Below are 15,625 nucleotides of genomic sequence, written 5' to 3' on the forward strand. Positions count from 1 at the left end.
GTAGGTGAACATCCTGCAGTATTATACTGATTCCTTCAACACAACTGATTCATCTCGTGCACAGCAGGCTAATAAGAATATTAAAAATTCAGCTCTTTTAATACTTCCTGATCATTTCATCCTATTAATAAATGATATTGAATTTCAGAACTTAATGTGGTACAAGGGTTAGAATTAAGAACATGCTTCTTGAATGTAATACAGATTTTCTCAAGTACAAAAATGCCTTGTGTAAATCTGAATCTCACAATCTAAGCCATTCTGTTTTTATAGTTCTGCACTCTGGGCATTTCAGGAGCTAAGGTTCCTCTTTCCATAAGAGGTAGATTATCTTTGTTACGTGAGTAAGGCATTAAAATAAGTTGACAACTAATAATTGTCCACAAACTTCACCTAGTGCCACAGGTGCAGGAGCTAGAGGTGGGAGGATGGGGGGCAGTGACATCTCCTGGACTGAACTGGTTTCCTTTATATACAGGGTTTAAAGGTTGGTTCAGTAGATGTCAGCACCCCCCAGTATAAAAAATATTCCAGCATCCCTGACTAGCACAACATACAGTGTTTTTACACATGGGAATTATTTGCATCTGTCCTACCAGTTGCTTTCTGAGTACAATGCCAAATGTTGACTTCACTCTCTAAGTCTTTTATGGTTTGAGTTTCTATATTTTAGAGACCATATTTAATTTATTCACCACATTTGAGACTCCCTGGAACAAGAGATTTGCATTTATGCAGCTGGAAGAATATCTCAATGGTCTCCATTGTCTTCTACATTACATACTGCCATTCCAATTTGATGTAATTTTACACCACTTTGGAAAGTGTGAAGGACTACACAAGGTGCAAAGCAATGGAGAATCAGATGCATAAGGCACAGCTATACTAGAGATTTGCCCAGATTAGAACTAAAGGTATTTATACAGCTGCATCAGTCATGCTCCCAATGTAGACAAGGCCTATAGACTCTTAAACTTGTCTTCTCCCCTGCCCATTCAATACTAATGTATTGACCTTCTGGGCATATTGCAAGTCTTAACTTTTTACTCAAGCTTTTTATGAAAGGATGAGCTGAGTTAGACCTACAAGTTATTTTCACTTCTTCTTTGATAGATTCAGGAGTACTTTAGGAGTGGTGTGTATATTGGATTATTATTTTTATATGGTTTAAATGTCTAGACTGTTCAGATTGCCTGTGATAGGCACTATGTATACATAAAGGAACATCTACAATTATCATAGTGAATAAAAGATGTATATCCTTCAAAGAATATACCATATGTAAAAGACTTGCAGGGAGAAGGGGAGTTGTTTTCCTGCTCACAAGTCTACATAGAATTATTTCTAAATGGAGCCACTGGGAGTTCTATGTGGAAGACTTGTAGGATGAAGCTAAAATAGGAGGACACATTTTTAATGGTGAAACTTTTTTTTCCTGGCACATGAGTTATATCTTTCAGTTCCTTTTTTTTTCATCACTCAGTCTAAGATTTATTTTCTATGAAACCCCTGATACATTACAAATATTTGGCTTAACATTTTTCAGAATCATTCTGAAACACATACTATTTTTATACATATTTCTTGTGTCCAACAATTAATGATCTGCATTGAAAACTAGGTATTTTCAAGGGGGGAAATTCTGTCCTGAGCTGTACCCTTGCAACTCCACAGAAGAAATCAGGCTGTATGAGTGTAAATGAGGGCTATGTTCCCATTTAAGATTATAGCTTCCTTAAAAATAATAATCAACAATAATCTAACACTTCCTAATCCTTTAAATCTTCTTGCTCCAGTAGATTGTTTCCCAGAAAGTGACATTCTGGAGGTTTGTGTTTTCATCTAGATGTTCGATTGCAACATGGGGGTTGAGAGAGGTAACTAAAATATTCAGAATAATTCATGCTAACTGCAGTGTTGTGCATTATGTAAATCTTTACAAGCACTTTTATCGCCTTCATTTATGTGCTTCTAAACCAACAGGCATCTGCTAAACATGTAGGATGCATTGCCCTAACAAAATTGCTTAGTTCCCCACTCCCAAGGAGCCACAATCATATTCCAAGACTTTTCAATAGTCACAGAGAAAGAGGGACTGATTTCTAGATACAATAGAAAGCTGAGCTGTCACCCCTTCAAGTTCCTACAACATGAGGATTTTTTTCTGTAAGAGGAAAAGTTGGAAAACAAAAGAACGGGGGACCTCTCCCCAAAAAAACACATTTGAAATGCTGTAGGAAGATTTAACTGGTAAAAGTTGTCTGCAGCCTCAGTTTCTAGAGCTTGCCATCTGCTCTGAAGAGCTAACATTAATAAACAATGAGGTAACCATGGGCTGCGGGAAGAGGGAATAGGGAGGGGGAAATTGCCTCTGTGGGGAATGAGTGGCAGATAGTGAGAGGTGAGCTCAGAGGGGGTTTGAGAAGCCGCGCCACCCTCGCTGTTCGGTTTACAAAAAAACAGTCTGATAATCTTCCCTATTCGGGAATTCAGTATTCCAGCCTGGAAAATGACTATGCACTAGATTGTGTGGGAGACACAGCAAGTTAACTCCAAACGTGTCTGCGTCTTTCAGCGTGCTGTGCTAAAGGGAGATGCCTCTGGCAGTTTGCCCAGCCAGCGGTCCATGGGAGACGCAATGGTCTTACCGAAACTTAGCCAGTGACTTTTTGAGTTGAAACGGAAAGTATTTGCTGCGCAGCTTGCGCTACAGCTCTGCGGTGTCAATGGGAGGGGGTTAACCCCAGCTCACTTCATTAGAGCTTCCTGGAGAGTCCTTGCATGGCCCCCTTTTTCCTCTTTAATACTCTAGATTCGTTTTAAAAGATCACCCCCAAGAGGGAGTTCCCATCTCTCAGGGCTTGATCCTCGGAGTGGCTGAGTGCCCGGAACTTCCTTTGAAGAGCCCGATTCTGCAAAACCTGCTCACCTGAGTAACTCTTCCTGGAGTTCTCCAATGCATCTCATTGGCACTCAGGCGAGCAAGGGGCTGTTCCTCGGAGGCAGGGCCGGCTGGGGTTGAGCCCCCAACAGACGGGACTGGGGCTTATTCACAAACGGCACAGTCGTGCCGAGATGACATTTGCAGAGCGATGGCTCCGCAGTGGATTGTGCTGTGATCGCTAAGGTGCTCTGCTAGCCCTGTAACACTGTGATCGAAGGAGCCCCGCACCCCGGATAACCTCAGGCAAGAAATGCAGCCAAGCCACATGGCTTTGATCTTGCCGAAGCAACCAGCCTCGCCAGACACTGAGAGGACCCGTTCGCACCCGCTGCAGTGACAGAACTGGAGAAGCTGGCACGAGCCTTTCGGGGGCTTGGTTGTTGAGCTTGTCTGATTGACCCTCCCCTAGGCAGCCTCCCCTGCCTCCAGCCACAGCGTCCTGTCGCTCCCTCTCCTGCAGCAGGGTACTTCGGAGACTCCTGCCCCCCTTCCCCCCGCGCCGATTCAGTGCTAGTCTTGCCCCAGTCTCACACCGCCCGGCCAGAAAAGCCCCGCGCCGTGGCTGTCAAGTGGGTCCAGCTGCAGCGAGGACGCAGCTGGCAAGGCGAGGTCAGGGCTCGCTTCATTCCACGCCAAGCGAAGTAAGGGGAAAACTTTTTGCGGAGCCCGGTGAAGCGGAGAGATTTGATCCAGCTCCCTGGCAGAAGCGCCTCAGTCCCCCGAGCCTTGCCTGGCAACCCGGGGCTCGGGACTCGCACACAAACCCGCCCAAGTGTAAGGACTAACGCGGGCTGGGGGGAGGGGGGGGGTTGATCCTCACTAGCTGATCTGCTTACAGCGCAGGGCGGGCCGATACAAATATTGCCGAGCATGAGGGGGGCGAAAGGCAGGGGGCAAGTCGCCTCCCGGGGCTCCCGGACTAAATGTTTCCCCAACTCTGGGCCGCTATTCCGGCCTGAGCGACAGACCCTGCCAGGGGCGGCCCGGCGCAGACTTACCAGGCTTGAAACACGGCCAGGAGCAGGACAAGCACCAGCACCTTAGCTGACATGATCCGAGCAGGGAGCAGGTGCAGCCGGGTGGGTCAAGGCTGCCGGCCGCTCCCGCGCCAAAGGGCTGAGGCTGGGCTCGTCTCCGGCTCCGCTTGGATGCCCGGCGCGAGCCCCTTCGCAGGCTCCCGAGCCCCCAGCCAAGCCCCCCCAGGCCGCGCGCCGCGGGCTGGCAGGGGCTGCGGAGCTCGCGCCCTGCCCCTCGCCGGCAGGCAAAGGGCTGCAGCAAGGAAGCGGCGGCCCCTCCTGCTTCGCCGAGTTGTCTGAGCCAAGCACCTTCAGCCGGGAGCCGCCAGCAGACCAGGCAGCACCACAGCGGCAGCAGAGCGGGTGTGGGGGGGGGGGGAGAGGGCCAGCCCCCCCAGTGGATGCCCCCGGACCCTGCCCCGCGGCCAGGCGCTGGAGCCGAAGGCGGGGGGGGGGGGGCTGCGCGAGCGGGCTCAGAGCACCTGGGTCCCTCTCCCCGTCCAACAGGTCCCGGGCTCGTCCGAGAGGCGCGGAGGCGGCGAGAGAGCCCCTCCCCCGCGAGGGGCCACACGGGGGAGCGGGAGCGGGAACTCCCGCCCCGGCGCTGTCAAATGCCAGTCCGCAGCGGGGCCGGGTTCTCCGCCAGAGCCCCCGCTGGGCTGCAGGTGCCGGGCGGGGCGCGTCCCCCCGGGCGGGAGCCCATTCTCTCCCGTTCGCTCCTGGCGAGGAGGAGCCGCGCTCTGACAATGGCTGAGGCCAGCCCAGCCCGGCGCGCCCGGCGCTGCGAGTTTCCTGGCGCGCGCGGGTAGGTCTCAGCACTTGCAACCATTAGAAGGAGGCTAGCGACGAGCGCGAGGAGGGGAGGTTCAGACCCCTTCCCTCCCCTCCAGCACATCTGGAGGTGGAGGCGGGAGGGCGCGGTTAAGCCTGAATCTGCGCTTCTTTTGGAGACAACTCCGGGAAAGGGGCCAAGAAAGCACCCCTCTGTCTGGCAATGCACCCCCCCCCCCCCCCCCCCGTCCAATCCGCGCCTGGTAACCCTAGTTCCAAACGGGATGGCTGGGTGATTCCTGAGAACCGTGAAATGAGATTATTGATCTAGACTCTAAATTGATCTAGATGCTGGGGGAGGGAGGAGTAGTACAACAGGTGTGCAGAGAACGTCCAGAGTCTCTAGCATGCTCACAGGGGGTACGTCTACATAATGCATTCTCCACCCCAGGAAATAAGGACCGACGAGCAAGTTTGTCCCAAGCCAATCAGCATAATAGTATGCGGGATGACCAGTACGCTATGTGCCATCCCACCGCGATTAAAAATATCGTAGAGGAAATATTGTTAGTAATTTATTTACTATTTCAGGTCTGTGTGTGCCTTTCTCCATCAAACGAAGGATACTCACTTTCTTGGAAACAAAAAGGGGTGTCAAAATCGTTTATTTATATTACATCAATTGAGAAACAAGAGAGCCTGGCAAAATACAGTATGTGTTCATTTTGGTGGGAAAGTAAAGCTTACAGTTATAATTTCTTCCCTTTACCCCCAGGGCTATAAAGTGATCATAAACATTTCATGCAGCAAAAAAGAGTTGTACAATAAAATCTAATCTTGTGCTCAGGATAACTTGTATGTGAAGTCTAAAAATAGTTATTTACAGAGATAACTAGAAGGATTTGTGTTCCCGATGTTATTTATTACTGGAGTGGTACAGCTTAGAGGAAATCCACTATGATCCGGCATTTAACTTCCAATGATGCGCATTTCCTGGAACCTATAGTTGCATTTGACACTTTATTCATTAGTTCTTGTGTGTTGACTTTATCTAATTGCACTGAATGTAAATGATTATCCGTCACCTGTTATAAAACGTGTATCTCTCTCATATCGCCAGCAGGGGAGTCCAGAACAACTATGGAGGTTGTTCTTTGAAACAAGACGGAGCAGAAGTTCAAAGGACAGCTTTATTTTCATTTTCAGTGCTCTAAAATTCACCGTGCTGTCTATGTCATGAAGTGGAGCTTTGAAATGTTTCTTTAGAAGAAAAGAGCTCTTTTGCGCTGCTTTGATATGCGCATTTGAAAGGTTATCTGCAATTATCAGGATTTCTTTCGGATAAATGACAGACAGTATTTCAAGTGTCTAAAACAGACTGAGGTCGAGTTATAAACACATGTAATTGAAGGAATTTCTTTAGTAACTTTGCCTAATTTATTATTCCCAACGATTGATATCTTAGGTCTCAGGGCAAGGTGGATCGTCCTCCAACAAAGTGGCATATTATATGTATTATATATGCATCTCTCTTCCCTATTGGAAAGTGTATTACCCTAAATTTAAAATGTATCTTAAACTCCCACCTTAAAGTTCCTGGCGATTTGAGAGAGGCGAGCGGGTTTGCTACGGCTATACAAACACCAGCCGCACTTTAGCTTTGAGGACGTAAGGCAATTACAGCGCAGCAGACACATTGCTGAGGAAAAATCTGCACCGAAGCTGGATACAACACTGTCCGCGAGTCTTCTCAGCGGTGGAGTCGGGAGACAAGTTGGCGTGAGACCGTGCTAGTCTGGTGCCCCTTCTGGAACACACGTTGTGTGTGGAAGCCCGTCAGGGGATTTCCAGCTGTGTTGCGGGTGGCGAGTGTGTGTTGGCAAACACATGAGCATCCTCTCTGCTCGCAGCTGTCGAGTCCAAGCGCCTTCCCCAAATTCAGCACCAGAGGCTTGGACAGTTCCCGGGGCCGTAGCGTTTCCTCGGCTGCCTTCCTATAGCTTTGTCCCAGTCCCCAGGCGGCTGGTTAATCTTACAACTACATTTATACCCGGGGGAGCAGGAGGCGATCGGTGTTGGCAAGTCACACAATGCACCAGCCTTCCACTTCCAACAAGTGTCGAGGAGTTTGTGCTCTGGAGCAGCTGAACTGAAAGATAGACTGATATTCACCCCACCCCGGGAAATGTGTCCTAGAGCTGAATGGCTCTCTCCTCTTCCCAGGCAAGAGTGTAGCCCACCGCTGCTTCTCCTTCTTCCGATGACAAGGAGAAGCTGCTATTTTTTGCACGATTCTTCCTTGGCTGCAGGAGCCTCTTGCGGCTGAGATGAGAAATACTTCTTAGCAAACACTTGGGAGAGGGGCTTTGCACGTTCCTTTTCGGATCCCGAGATAACAGAATCCCCCAGCTGCTGTCTGGAAGGCTGCGGCAAGTGCTCACCAGGAAGGAGGGGAGGGGGAGTGTGTACAGACAGTTTTTAAATTGGGAGTTTTGGTAAGGAATCCTGCCGTCAATTGGTGTGAAGACTGTCACAAGCCGAATGAAGACGAGTCCCAAGCTATTAAGGGATCATCTAGTCCGCAGGAGGTCAGCACTAGAAAAACCTGTAATCAAACAAAACGTGGTTTCTTGGCCCATAATGCAAGCATGTGTCAACGGCCCACTTCATCTTGAGTGGCCCTTGTATTTAGTGTGAGAAGTTAGCACAACTTCTATTTGTGCCGCCTTGTATTTCACTGTGACACGCCTAGTTGTCTTTCTCAGGCCTGAAGAAGAAAACGGGAAAAACTCTTTCTCACTAGCAGAGGTTGTCCCCATAAAAGATATTACCTCTCCCTCCCTGTTCCCCCATCTCTGTAATGTCCTGGAGATTTGTATAGCCGGGCATCACCACCAAACAATGTTGAAAGTAGCTCCTCTCTTTTCCTGCCAGTACAGCTTTCATCTTATAGAGGAACTCCTCTGGTGTCATATGCCTCTTATAGAAAAGAGTGTAGTGCTAGTTTCAGGGTGCAGTTTGTTTCTATAACCAGCTGCTGCTTTGATTCACTCCCATCACTCCATCAGAATCAATCCAGGTAGTACCACCTAATGCTGGAGTTAAACAGTCCCTTACTTCCCTCCCCATCCTTTACACTGCACAAGCCAGCTATCCCTGCCCACCCTCCCCATCCCCATTCTATTGTCTCTTCCATCCACTTCTCATGCTGTCCCAAATGCAATTCTAAAGTCCTTGATGGAGAGACCCATCTTCAGTCATAAGTACCCTTAAAAGTTTTGTGGGCATAGCTATGGTGGTTCTGGGTGTGATTTTTATCAACCTAGCTATGCCAGCCAAAGCTCTGATATAAAAGCATAAAAGCACTTTTGCCAGTATATCATGTTTTGTTCCCTGAGCTAGAATAAGGCAAAAAGCACTTTTATGCCTGTATAATATGTCTACTCTAAGGGTATGTTTACACAGGGCCAAAGTCGAATTCAGCTACACAACTTCAGCTATGTCAACACTCTTACTTTGACTTCCCTTATTTCTCATGAATGAGGGTTACCATGAGTCAGAGTAAGAAGTCTTCCAGCTCAATATTATTTCAAAACAAAGTCTTGTAGTGTAGATGTGCACAATGTTATTTCAGAATAACGTCAGTTATTCCAAAATTATGATGCTGTGTACAGTGTTTTATTGGTATTTTAGAGTGTTTTATTGGTATTTACTGGCAAAACCCTCCTAATACAGATACAGTATTCACCAGACAGCTCAATGAGGCACAGATCCTGATTGCAGCCTCTGGGCATTGTTATGGTAATACAAATAATAACAGTGCTGCAAGTCCTTGCACATTATTTATGTTGCATTGAAATACACATGTATATGGATCATTTACAGTTCCACTGCAGCAGCCTCAAGGGATGCTATCAAAGAAAGCAGAGCCCTCTCTTGCACATCTGTCATACTATATACTGTGGGTCTGTGGTGAAAAAAAATTCCTTCCTAGTATTCACAAATGATTACCTTGCAACCTGAAGAGAGAATTGATTGCTCTTGTTAGGTGAGTGTGTAATGTTACAAGTGTTATAAGTTACCATTAAATCAGCCAGCCCTCTCAAAGCTCCCCCCTATCTTTAACTGAATGGCCTCCTGTGGCAATGAATTACAGAACTCAGCTATAACTTCATAAAGCTGTATTACCCATCCTTCATTCTAAACTTATTGTAAGCAAGAGTCCCTTTAATTCTGTAACAGAGGAGGGGAGACCTGATCCAATACCAACCAACATTTAAGGGTCTCTCTCTATTGCTGCCAATGTATTTTGGTTCAGGACCAAAAGAAGTAAATGAGCATTTTACTCCACTGCTCATAATGCTAACATTCTCAGTCTTGTTCATGCTTCCCCCCCCCCACCCCCACCCCCATACTGATACCCTTTTCTTTCTACATTTAACTACCCCATTTACCTTCTCTGGATCTAGTCTGCCTTTGCAGATAGACGAACTGAACCTGGGATCTCTGGAGCTGCTGGGATGAGTCTTTACAGTTAGAGCTAAGAGACAGCTGCCTCACAGCTAAGGGTACAGAGCAAACTCATTTTCTCATACTGAAAGTGGCCTAAGGCTATGTCAAGACTGCAAAGAAAAGTCAGAAAAAGATATGCAAATTGTGAACCGCAATTTGCTTATCTTTTCCCGCTTTTCTTTTCGGAAGAGGCTTTTCTGAAATTTGGCCCATCTACACAGGGCCAAATTTTGGAAAAACCTCCTCTTTCAGAACGTCCCTTATTTCTCATACAATGAGGAATACAGGGATGCCGAAAGAATGTGTCCACTTCTTCAGAAACTGTTCCAAAAAAAGTGGACATGTTCCTTGGACATGGCAGAGCTTTTCTGGGATACCGGAAGTATCCCAGAAAAGCTCTGCAGTGTAGACATAGCCTTCGTGTCACTACATGAGACAGTACACCACACCCAATAGGTGTGTGGGTTACATACTTCCTCTAGCTCAGAAGCCCACTGAGCTTCAGAGTAATCCCAGTTGAAATCCTGGAGGAGCCTCCACTTAGGGGAATCAAGCTTGGAGCTTAGTGAATGAGCCTACAGCTTGAGGTAAAAACTGGTTGGATGTGACCTAAGGCTGTAGAGCAAACTCAATCTCTCTCTCTATGGCTGTGTCCAGACTCGGGGGTTTTTTCGAAAAAAGTAGCCTGCGTCTAGACTGCAGCCACGTTCTTTCGAAATTAAATCGAAAGAACGCGGCTTTTCTTTCAATGGCGGTAAATCTCATTTCACGAGGAAGAACGCCTTTTTTCGAAAGTGCTCTTTCGAAAAAAGGCATTCTTGAATGCCAACAGGGCTTTTTAGAAAGAGAGCATCCAGACTCACTAGCTGCTTTCTTTCGAAAGTACTGCTTGCAGTCTAGACGCTCTTTTTCGAAAGAGGCTTTTTCGAAAGATACTTTCGAAAAAGCCTCTTTCGAAAGAGGCTTGCAGTCTAGACATAGCCTATAAGTGATCTAAGTGCCACTATACAGGACAGGGAACCATACCCAGCAGGTGTGTGGGTTACACTATCATCAATTGAAGTGACCATTATTAAAAACAAGATGCCAACAAAAAGGAAAATTATTGTTTTATTTAATAACACAGTAATTATACATTTAATATAATAAAGTATGTCTCTTTGGAATTTACCTTTAACTGCTGTTCCATACATTGCATTTTTGTTAAACTACCAATAAAGATGCCAAATCTTTAATCTTAGCTAATGAGGTCCAAACATGATGCTATAGCATCTCACCACCTCTCAGTCTTGTAATGTCTTTAGTCTCAGAGCCCCCTTGCAAAGGATAAAAGTGATGTTGTTTTCATTTCACAGACAGAAACCTGAGACACAAAAGAGACTTGTCCAGAATTCATAGAGGAGTGGTCCACAAAGTTTTCAGGGTCATTTCTCCTCTTTTGTTTGCCCCCCCCCCACCTGAGTTGGGGTCAGGGCTCCCAGGGACAGATGTGGATGGGATAAGGAGCTGCAGCTGTGGCCAGGTTGGGGGTCAGGGTCAGGGTCAGGAATGAAGCTATAGCCACAGGCTTAGACAGGGGCTGAGCTGGGCTGGGCTGGCCTAGGGGGATGGAGGCCAGGACAAGAATCAGAGTCTAGCAAGATGCAGAGTCACCACTTGGGTGTAGTCAGGTCCTATACTAGTAGGGGGGCACAGCTGAGATCAGAGTGGAGTTGGATGGTGCTCCCTTGCCCATGGGGCCTGCTGCACACCCCAAGTGTTCCTTCCTGCCCCCAGAAGGCAGTGAACCCCATGGTTTGGGGATCTCTGAGATGGAAAAAATCTAGAAAAGATGAAGTAACAGAGCCCTCTTCTCCAGAGCCCCAAGCTTGTGTTTTAACCACTGTACCATCACAGCCCATCAACATTAATGGGAAGTCTGAGCTATTTTTTACAGTGTGTATTATTTTAAATTTGCCAAAGTTTAAATTTCACCTGTCATTGTTCTGTCAGTGGGGGTTAGTCTAAACACCCCCCCACACTGCCTTTTTGCTTCGACATGTCTAATACGCACAAATCTATCTGGGGGTTCTTGTGATTCTTCAAACTTTTACCTGATTGAAGCAAATGACTTAGCAGCAACCATAAACTTTACTAATTTTCTTTGTATTTTGTATTCAGCCACTAATCATTGAAACATCATTGTGGGCAGTCTCTGTTAATTTCTCTTTCTCCATATAGTGTGGCTATTAATTGCCTCTGTCCTTGCACATATTCTCTTTTCAATGTACAAGATTTTTTCCTCAGACACAAAGGTATTTCCTCCCCCACTCCCTCCAGTATTCTAATATTAAATGCCACTTTACCTTTCTCTAGATGTAAATCCTCTCTAAAACATAAATAGACCAGGGGAATGCAATTCACATCCACCCAAGTCTATCTTTTACACATCCAGCAAACATCTATAAACTCTATACTAACAAGAAGCCAGACAAGGGCTCAATCCTGCAAACATTTGATCTCTTGAGCAACTATATGCATGTCACTAGTTACATCAAGGTCAAGGAGACAATTCAGATGAGGAAATTTACTCAAGAGAGGTAGGTGTCTGCACTAAATTTAGGCATGCAACCCTAAAAGGGTAGGTGATCATTCTAGAACAATAGTGAGCAGCTCAAGAAAGGGTCATTTAAAAATAATTATCTTTCACTGGGCCTCTTTTTATAACATAAGAATTAACAAACCAAAACGAAAAGATTTCTTTGGACTCCACTTGTTCCTGCATAGGAACAGCCCACATAAAGGAGAGGAAACACTGGAGTTTTCACTCACTGAATATCCTAGTGAATCTTCCATTCCCTCTGATCCTAGATGGAGTAGAGCAACCTCATTAAAAATATTGGACACTGGAGAGAGACTGCATGAGACCAAACTGAAAGAAATACAAAGGGGAAAGATGGGGGGCCCATATCCCTTTAATTGTACATCTTCCCTCCCCACTGGTTGCATCCAGATGCTGAAATAACGGGATCCCATAAATGCATGAAGTTTGCAAGAGATAAGAACTGGTCACAAAAACTATTTTATCTTCTCAGGTAAGATTCTGCAGAGCACACAGCAGAGCAGGACATTGACACTTGGTCTCCGGAGTTTCAGGGAACTACCCTAGCCACTAGACCATCTTCCTCACTACTGTTTTTCGGACAGCTTCCACTCTGCTCTTTGGCTTTATTGGCTCAGGGAGAACACAGTTCTTTGGCTCCTCCCGGAACCTCCCAAAAGACGTGGTCCTACAACATGGGTGGGAAAGCAGCAAAAATTATTACATCTTTTATTTATAATCTTCTGTTTCCTTTTCAAAGTTGTTAGGGAGGTGAAATGGAAGAGAGGCCAGAAAGAAGTCAGAGAGCCCCAAACACTTCTCCAGTACTTGGCCTGTCCCGTACCTCTCTATGGAGTAGAATCCTTATAAAAGATTTGCCAGGAATTGGTGGGGAAGGGAGAGCCCTGCAGTATATATTCTGCACAGGCTCCCCGGCACACACAGATTCAGAGTAGATTCAGGGCCTGATTCTGCACACATTGACATATCCTGATGCATATTCAATAGCTCTACTGGCACCAGAGATAGCGCTTCTATGACCAACATCACTTGTGTGTGTTTGCTGAAAAATTTAGTATGACAAAGGTTTTCCAAACCATTAAGCTAAAAACGGATGACATTTTGCAACCAAGTACTGAATGCATTTTTTTATTTAAACTTTAAGATCAAATTACAAAAGCTACTGGAGCAAGGGAGCAGTCATGCCAAGCGTTCAAGGAAAAAGGTGAAAACTTAAATTACACTTTCTCATTCATTGTTGAAGCAAAACACAATGACAGCAGCAAGGAAGTAATAAAGAAAAGTTTCAGGCAAACACCAAAATGCTTGCATTGTCTCTGAAAACCCTCGCTATCACATGTAACTTGCATTCTTTATCACCTTTTTTTGTGTTGATAGATAATTTGGGCTCTCTTGCTATTGTGAGTAAGATATAATCATTATTTCAGAAGCATCTTTTTCATACATCATCTTCAATGGAAGATGTTGTCCAAACTCCCTGAATTTGTTACCTTAATGAATGTGTATATTAAGGACTTTAATGTTTTATCTGCATGGTATGTTTTTAGTTTATTTTCAAGATAATTTTGTGTAATGTATGCCTGATTTTTGCAATAAAAAATTAGAATTACAGGAGAAAAATGTAGTTGGAGTATGAAAAAACTGACCTTTCCTCCTAAGGTAAGATTTTACAACTTTTATTTACATTGAATAACACCTTGCTCCTGAAGCAGTCCCATATCTGTGACCCAGATTCTTGGCTCTGTGTGTGTGTGTGTGTGTGTGTGTGTGTGTGTGTGTGTGTGTGTGTGTGTGTGTGTGTGTGTGTGAATCAGCAAAGTTCCATTCAGTACTAGGTACTGTGTCAAATTTCCACTTGCTGAGAATCTGAAGTGATGGAATTATTTGTGAAATAAGATGCTATTTGGAGAGAGTAAGGGTGATGGAATGTGACCCTATAAGAGATAATACTCTATTTACAACATACATTACCCACAGTACCCTATCAGATGACAATAATGGAGCATTTCTGTAAAATACAGGATATGCCTATGTATGTATAACTGTACATTGGACATATAAAAACTACAGATATGTAATACGCTTGAACAGTTAAAAATATAACTTATTTTATTTACAAACTATCAATGCAAGATACCATGTGCCACAGAAGCCATGTTCAATGCCCGCTCTTCTGTTCTTCTAAAAAGATCTGTGGCTGTAATAATTCATGTCAATGTCTCAGAAATATCTGAGGTTACATGTAGAAACAATCAAGGCAATATTATTTGTACATATTATTAAACATGCAAAAACTTCCTGAAGAATATTGCCCAAGAATAGAAAGTCTTCTGGCCTTCATATTCTCCATGGTAGTGTTTGCTTTATTAGTATGGCTCACAAGTGATTTTGGAGTCCTTCAGTTTATTTTGGAGAAGTAGCATCTCTAATAACAGGTTCCCTATTCAAATACGTAGCCCAATAGACCAAGTTAAAAGTTCCAAATAACACTGGAAAAACTATTCGGGACATTTTGTCAATCTTACTGATGCTGTTATAAGTCTTTTTGCTTTCAGCAGGCTTTTCTTCAGCAGATTTCACTGCAACAGTAGTAGAGCTTGAGATGACTGATGGGGCTGAGTCCTTTGGTATGTTTGGTGGTGGGCCTGTCTTTCCAGCACTGTAAGCATTAATTGATTTGTTTCCTAGTAATTCACGCTCTTTTCTCTGAAATATAAATCAGGAAACACCATTTAAGGTAGAAGGCAGGTGTAAATGTTCTCAAGTGTAAACAAAAATTTCAGCATAATAATCAGTTATGCAAACTGTTCACTACTTGTTCCTGTTTCAAATCCCAACTATGTATGTCCTGAGCTTCAAGCCCTTGTTCACCCAAACCTTCCACTGATATCAGTGAACACTGAGCAAGGACTGCAGGATCAGGTCCTGGATTAGCATGAAAATTAGCAAAATCCTTTACTGATGTGATCCTCGCCCTGGGTCAGTGCTTAATTTTCATCAGGGCTGAGCCCTGGTACCTCTAGACTTGCCATGTCCGTTAAGGAAGTAAAAAAGTTCATTTAGCCCTGACACTGAATTGCTTGAATCCTGACACCTTTCTCATTACAAGTTAAGCAATACCCTGGGTTTGCATGAATGGATGTAAAAGCCTTGAGAAAGAAACATTTAGCTACTGCTGTTATCCCAGTGTTTCAGGATGGCTAACAAATTACTAACATCACATCACCAACAAAAAAAAATCAACATGTGAAAAGGCCTGGGATCCCTTGTAAGATTTTGTCTTGATATTTAGTTATTTCACATGGGATTCATGTAACGTGTATTTGCCTGCAAATATAAAGTTGCTTTATGAGATTGTTTGATAAAACTCATTAGACTAGCCCTTATTATTGACAATAGTCACCAAAGAGCCCACTGAAGTCCTGATGCTTATACATGTAACTTTCACATGGGAGTACTGTAGTTTTAGTGAAGTTGATCAGATTATTCATGTGAATAATGTTAGGCAAGTAAGCATTCAATAGTCTAAGTGTTTGCACACAGGGCCTACTTTTGTAATAATACTGGGGATACTGCAGTTCAAAAGTTCATGGTTTCATGCTGTATTTTTTGTTTGTATTGCTTTTATGGCGATTGATGTGGGGTCCTGATTTACTGCACTCAATGCAGGCTTTCCTATTCACTCCAGTAACAACAGGATTGGACTGCCTAGATTCATTTGGTGCTGTATAATTGTTTAAATCCTTAATTTCAATGAACAAAATCCATAGCAATTAGAGC

The 15,625-nt window shown here is 44.6% G+C and overlaps 2 protein-coding genes across 2 annotated transcripts in view; both read right to left on the bottom strand.

Moving 5' to 3' along the window:
* Positions 1–4,123, bottom strand: part of LOC149525716 (gamma-aminobutyric acid receptor subunit gamma-3-like) — a 49,095-nt gene extending 44,972 nt beyond the window's left edge. The window contains exon 1 of the mRNA XM_089776656.1: positions 3,943–4,123. Within this exon, the coding sequence (XP_089632782.1) occupies positions 3,943–3,995 (53 nt within the window). The 5' untranslated portion in view covers positions 3,996–4,123. The remainder of the gene's footprint in view (positions 1–3,942) is intronic.
* Positions 4,124–13,020: 8,897 nt separating this feature from the next.
* The window catches only part of GABRA5 (gamma-aminobutyric acid type A receptor subunit alpha5), a 93,256-nt gene continuing 90,651 nt past the window's right edge, over positions 13,021–15,625 (bottom strand). The window contains exon 9 of the mRNA XM_075916457.2: positions 13,021–14,551. Within this exon, the coding sequence (XP_075772572.1) occupies positions 14,249–14,551 (303 nt within the window). The 3' untranslated portion in view covers positions 13,021–14,248. The remainder of the gene's footprint in view (positions 14,552–15,625) is intronic.

This window comes from Pelodiscus sinensis, chromosome 1, assembly GCF_052426305.1.
Source record: "Pelodiscus sinensis isolate ZL-2025 chromosome 1, ASM5242630v1, whole genome shotgun sequence".
In the NCBI taxonomy this organism is placed as follows: Eukaryota; Metazoa; Chordata; order Testudines; family Trionychidae; genus Pelodiscus; species Pelodiscus sinensis.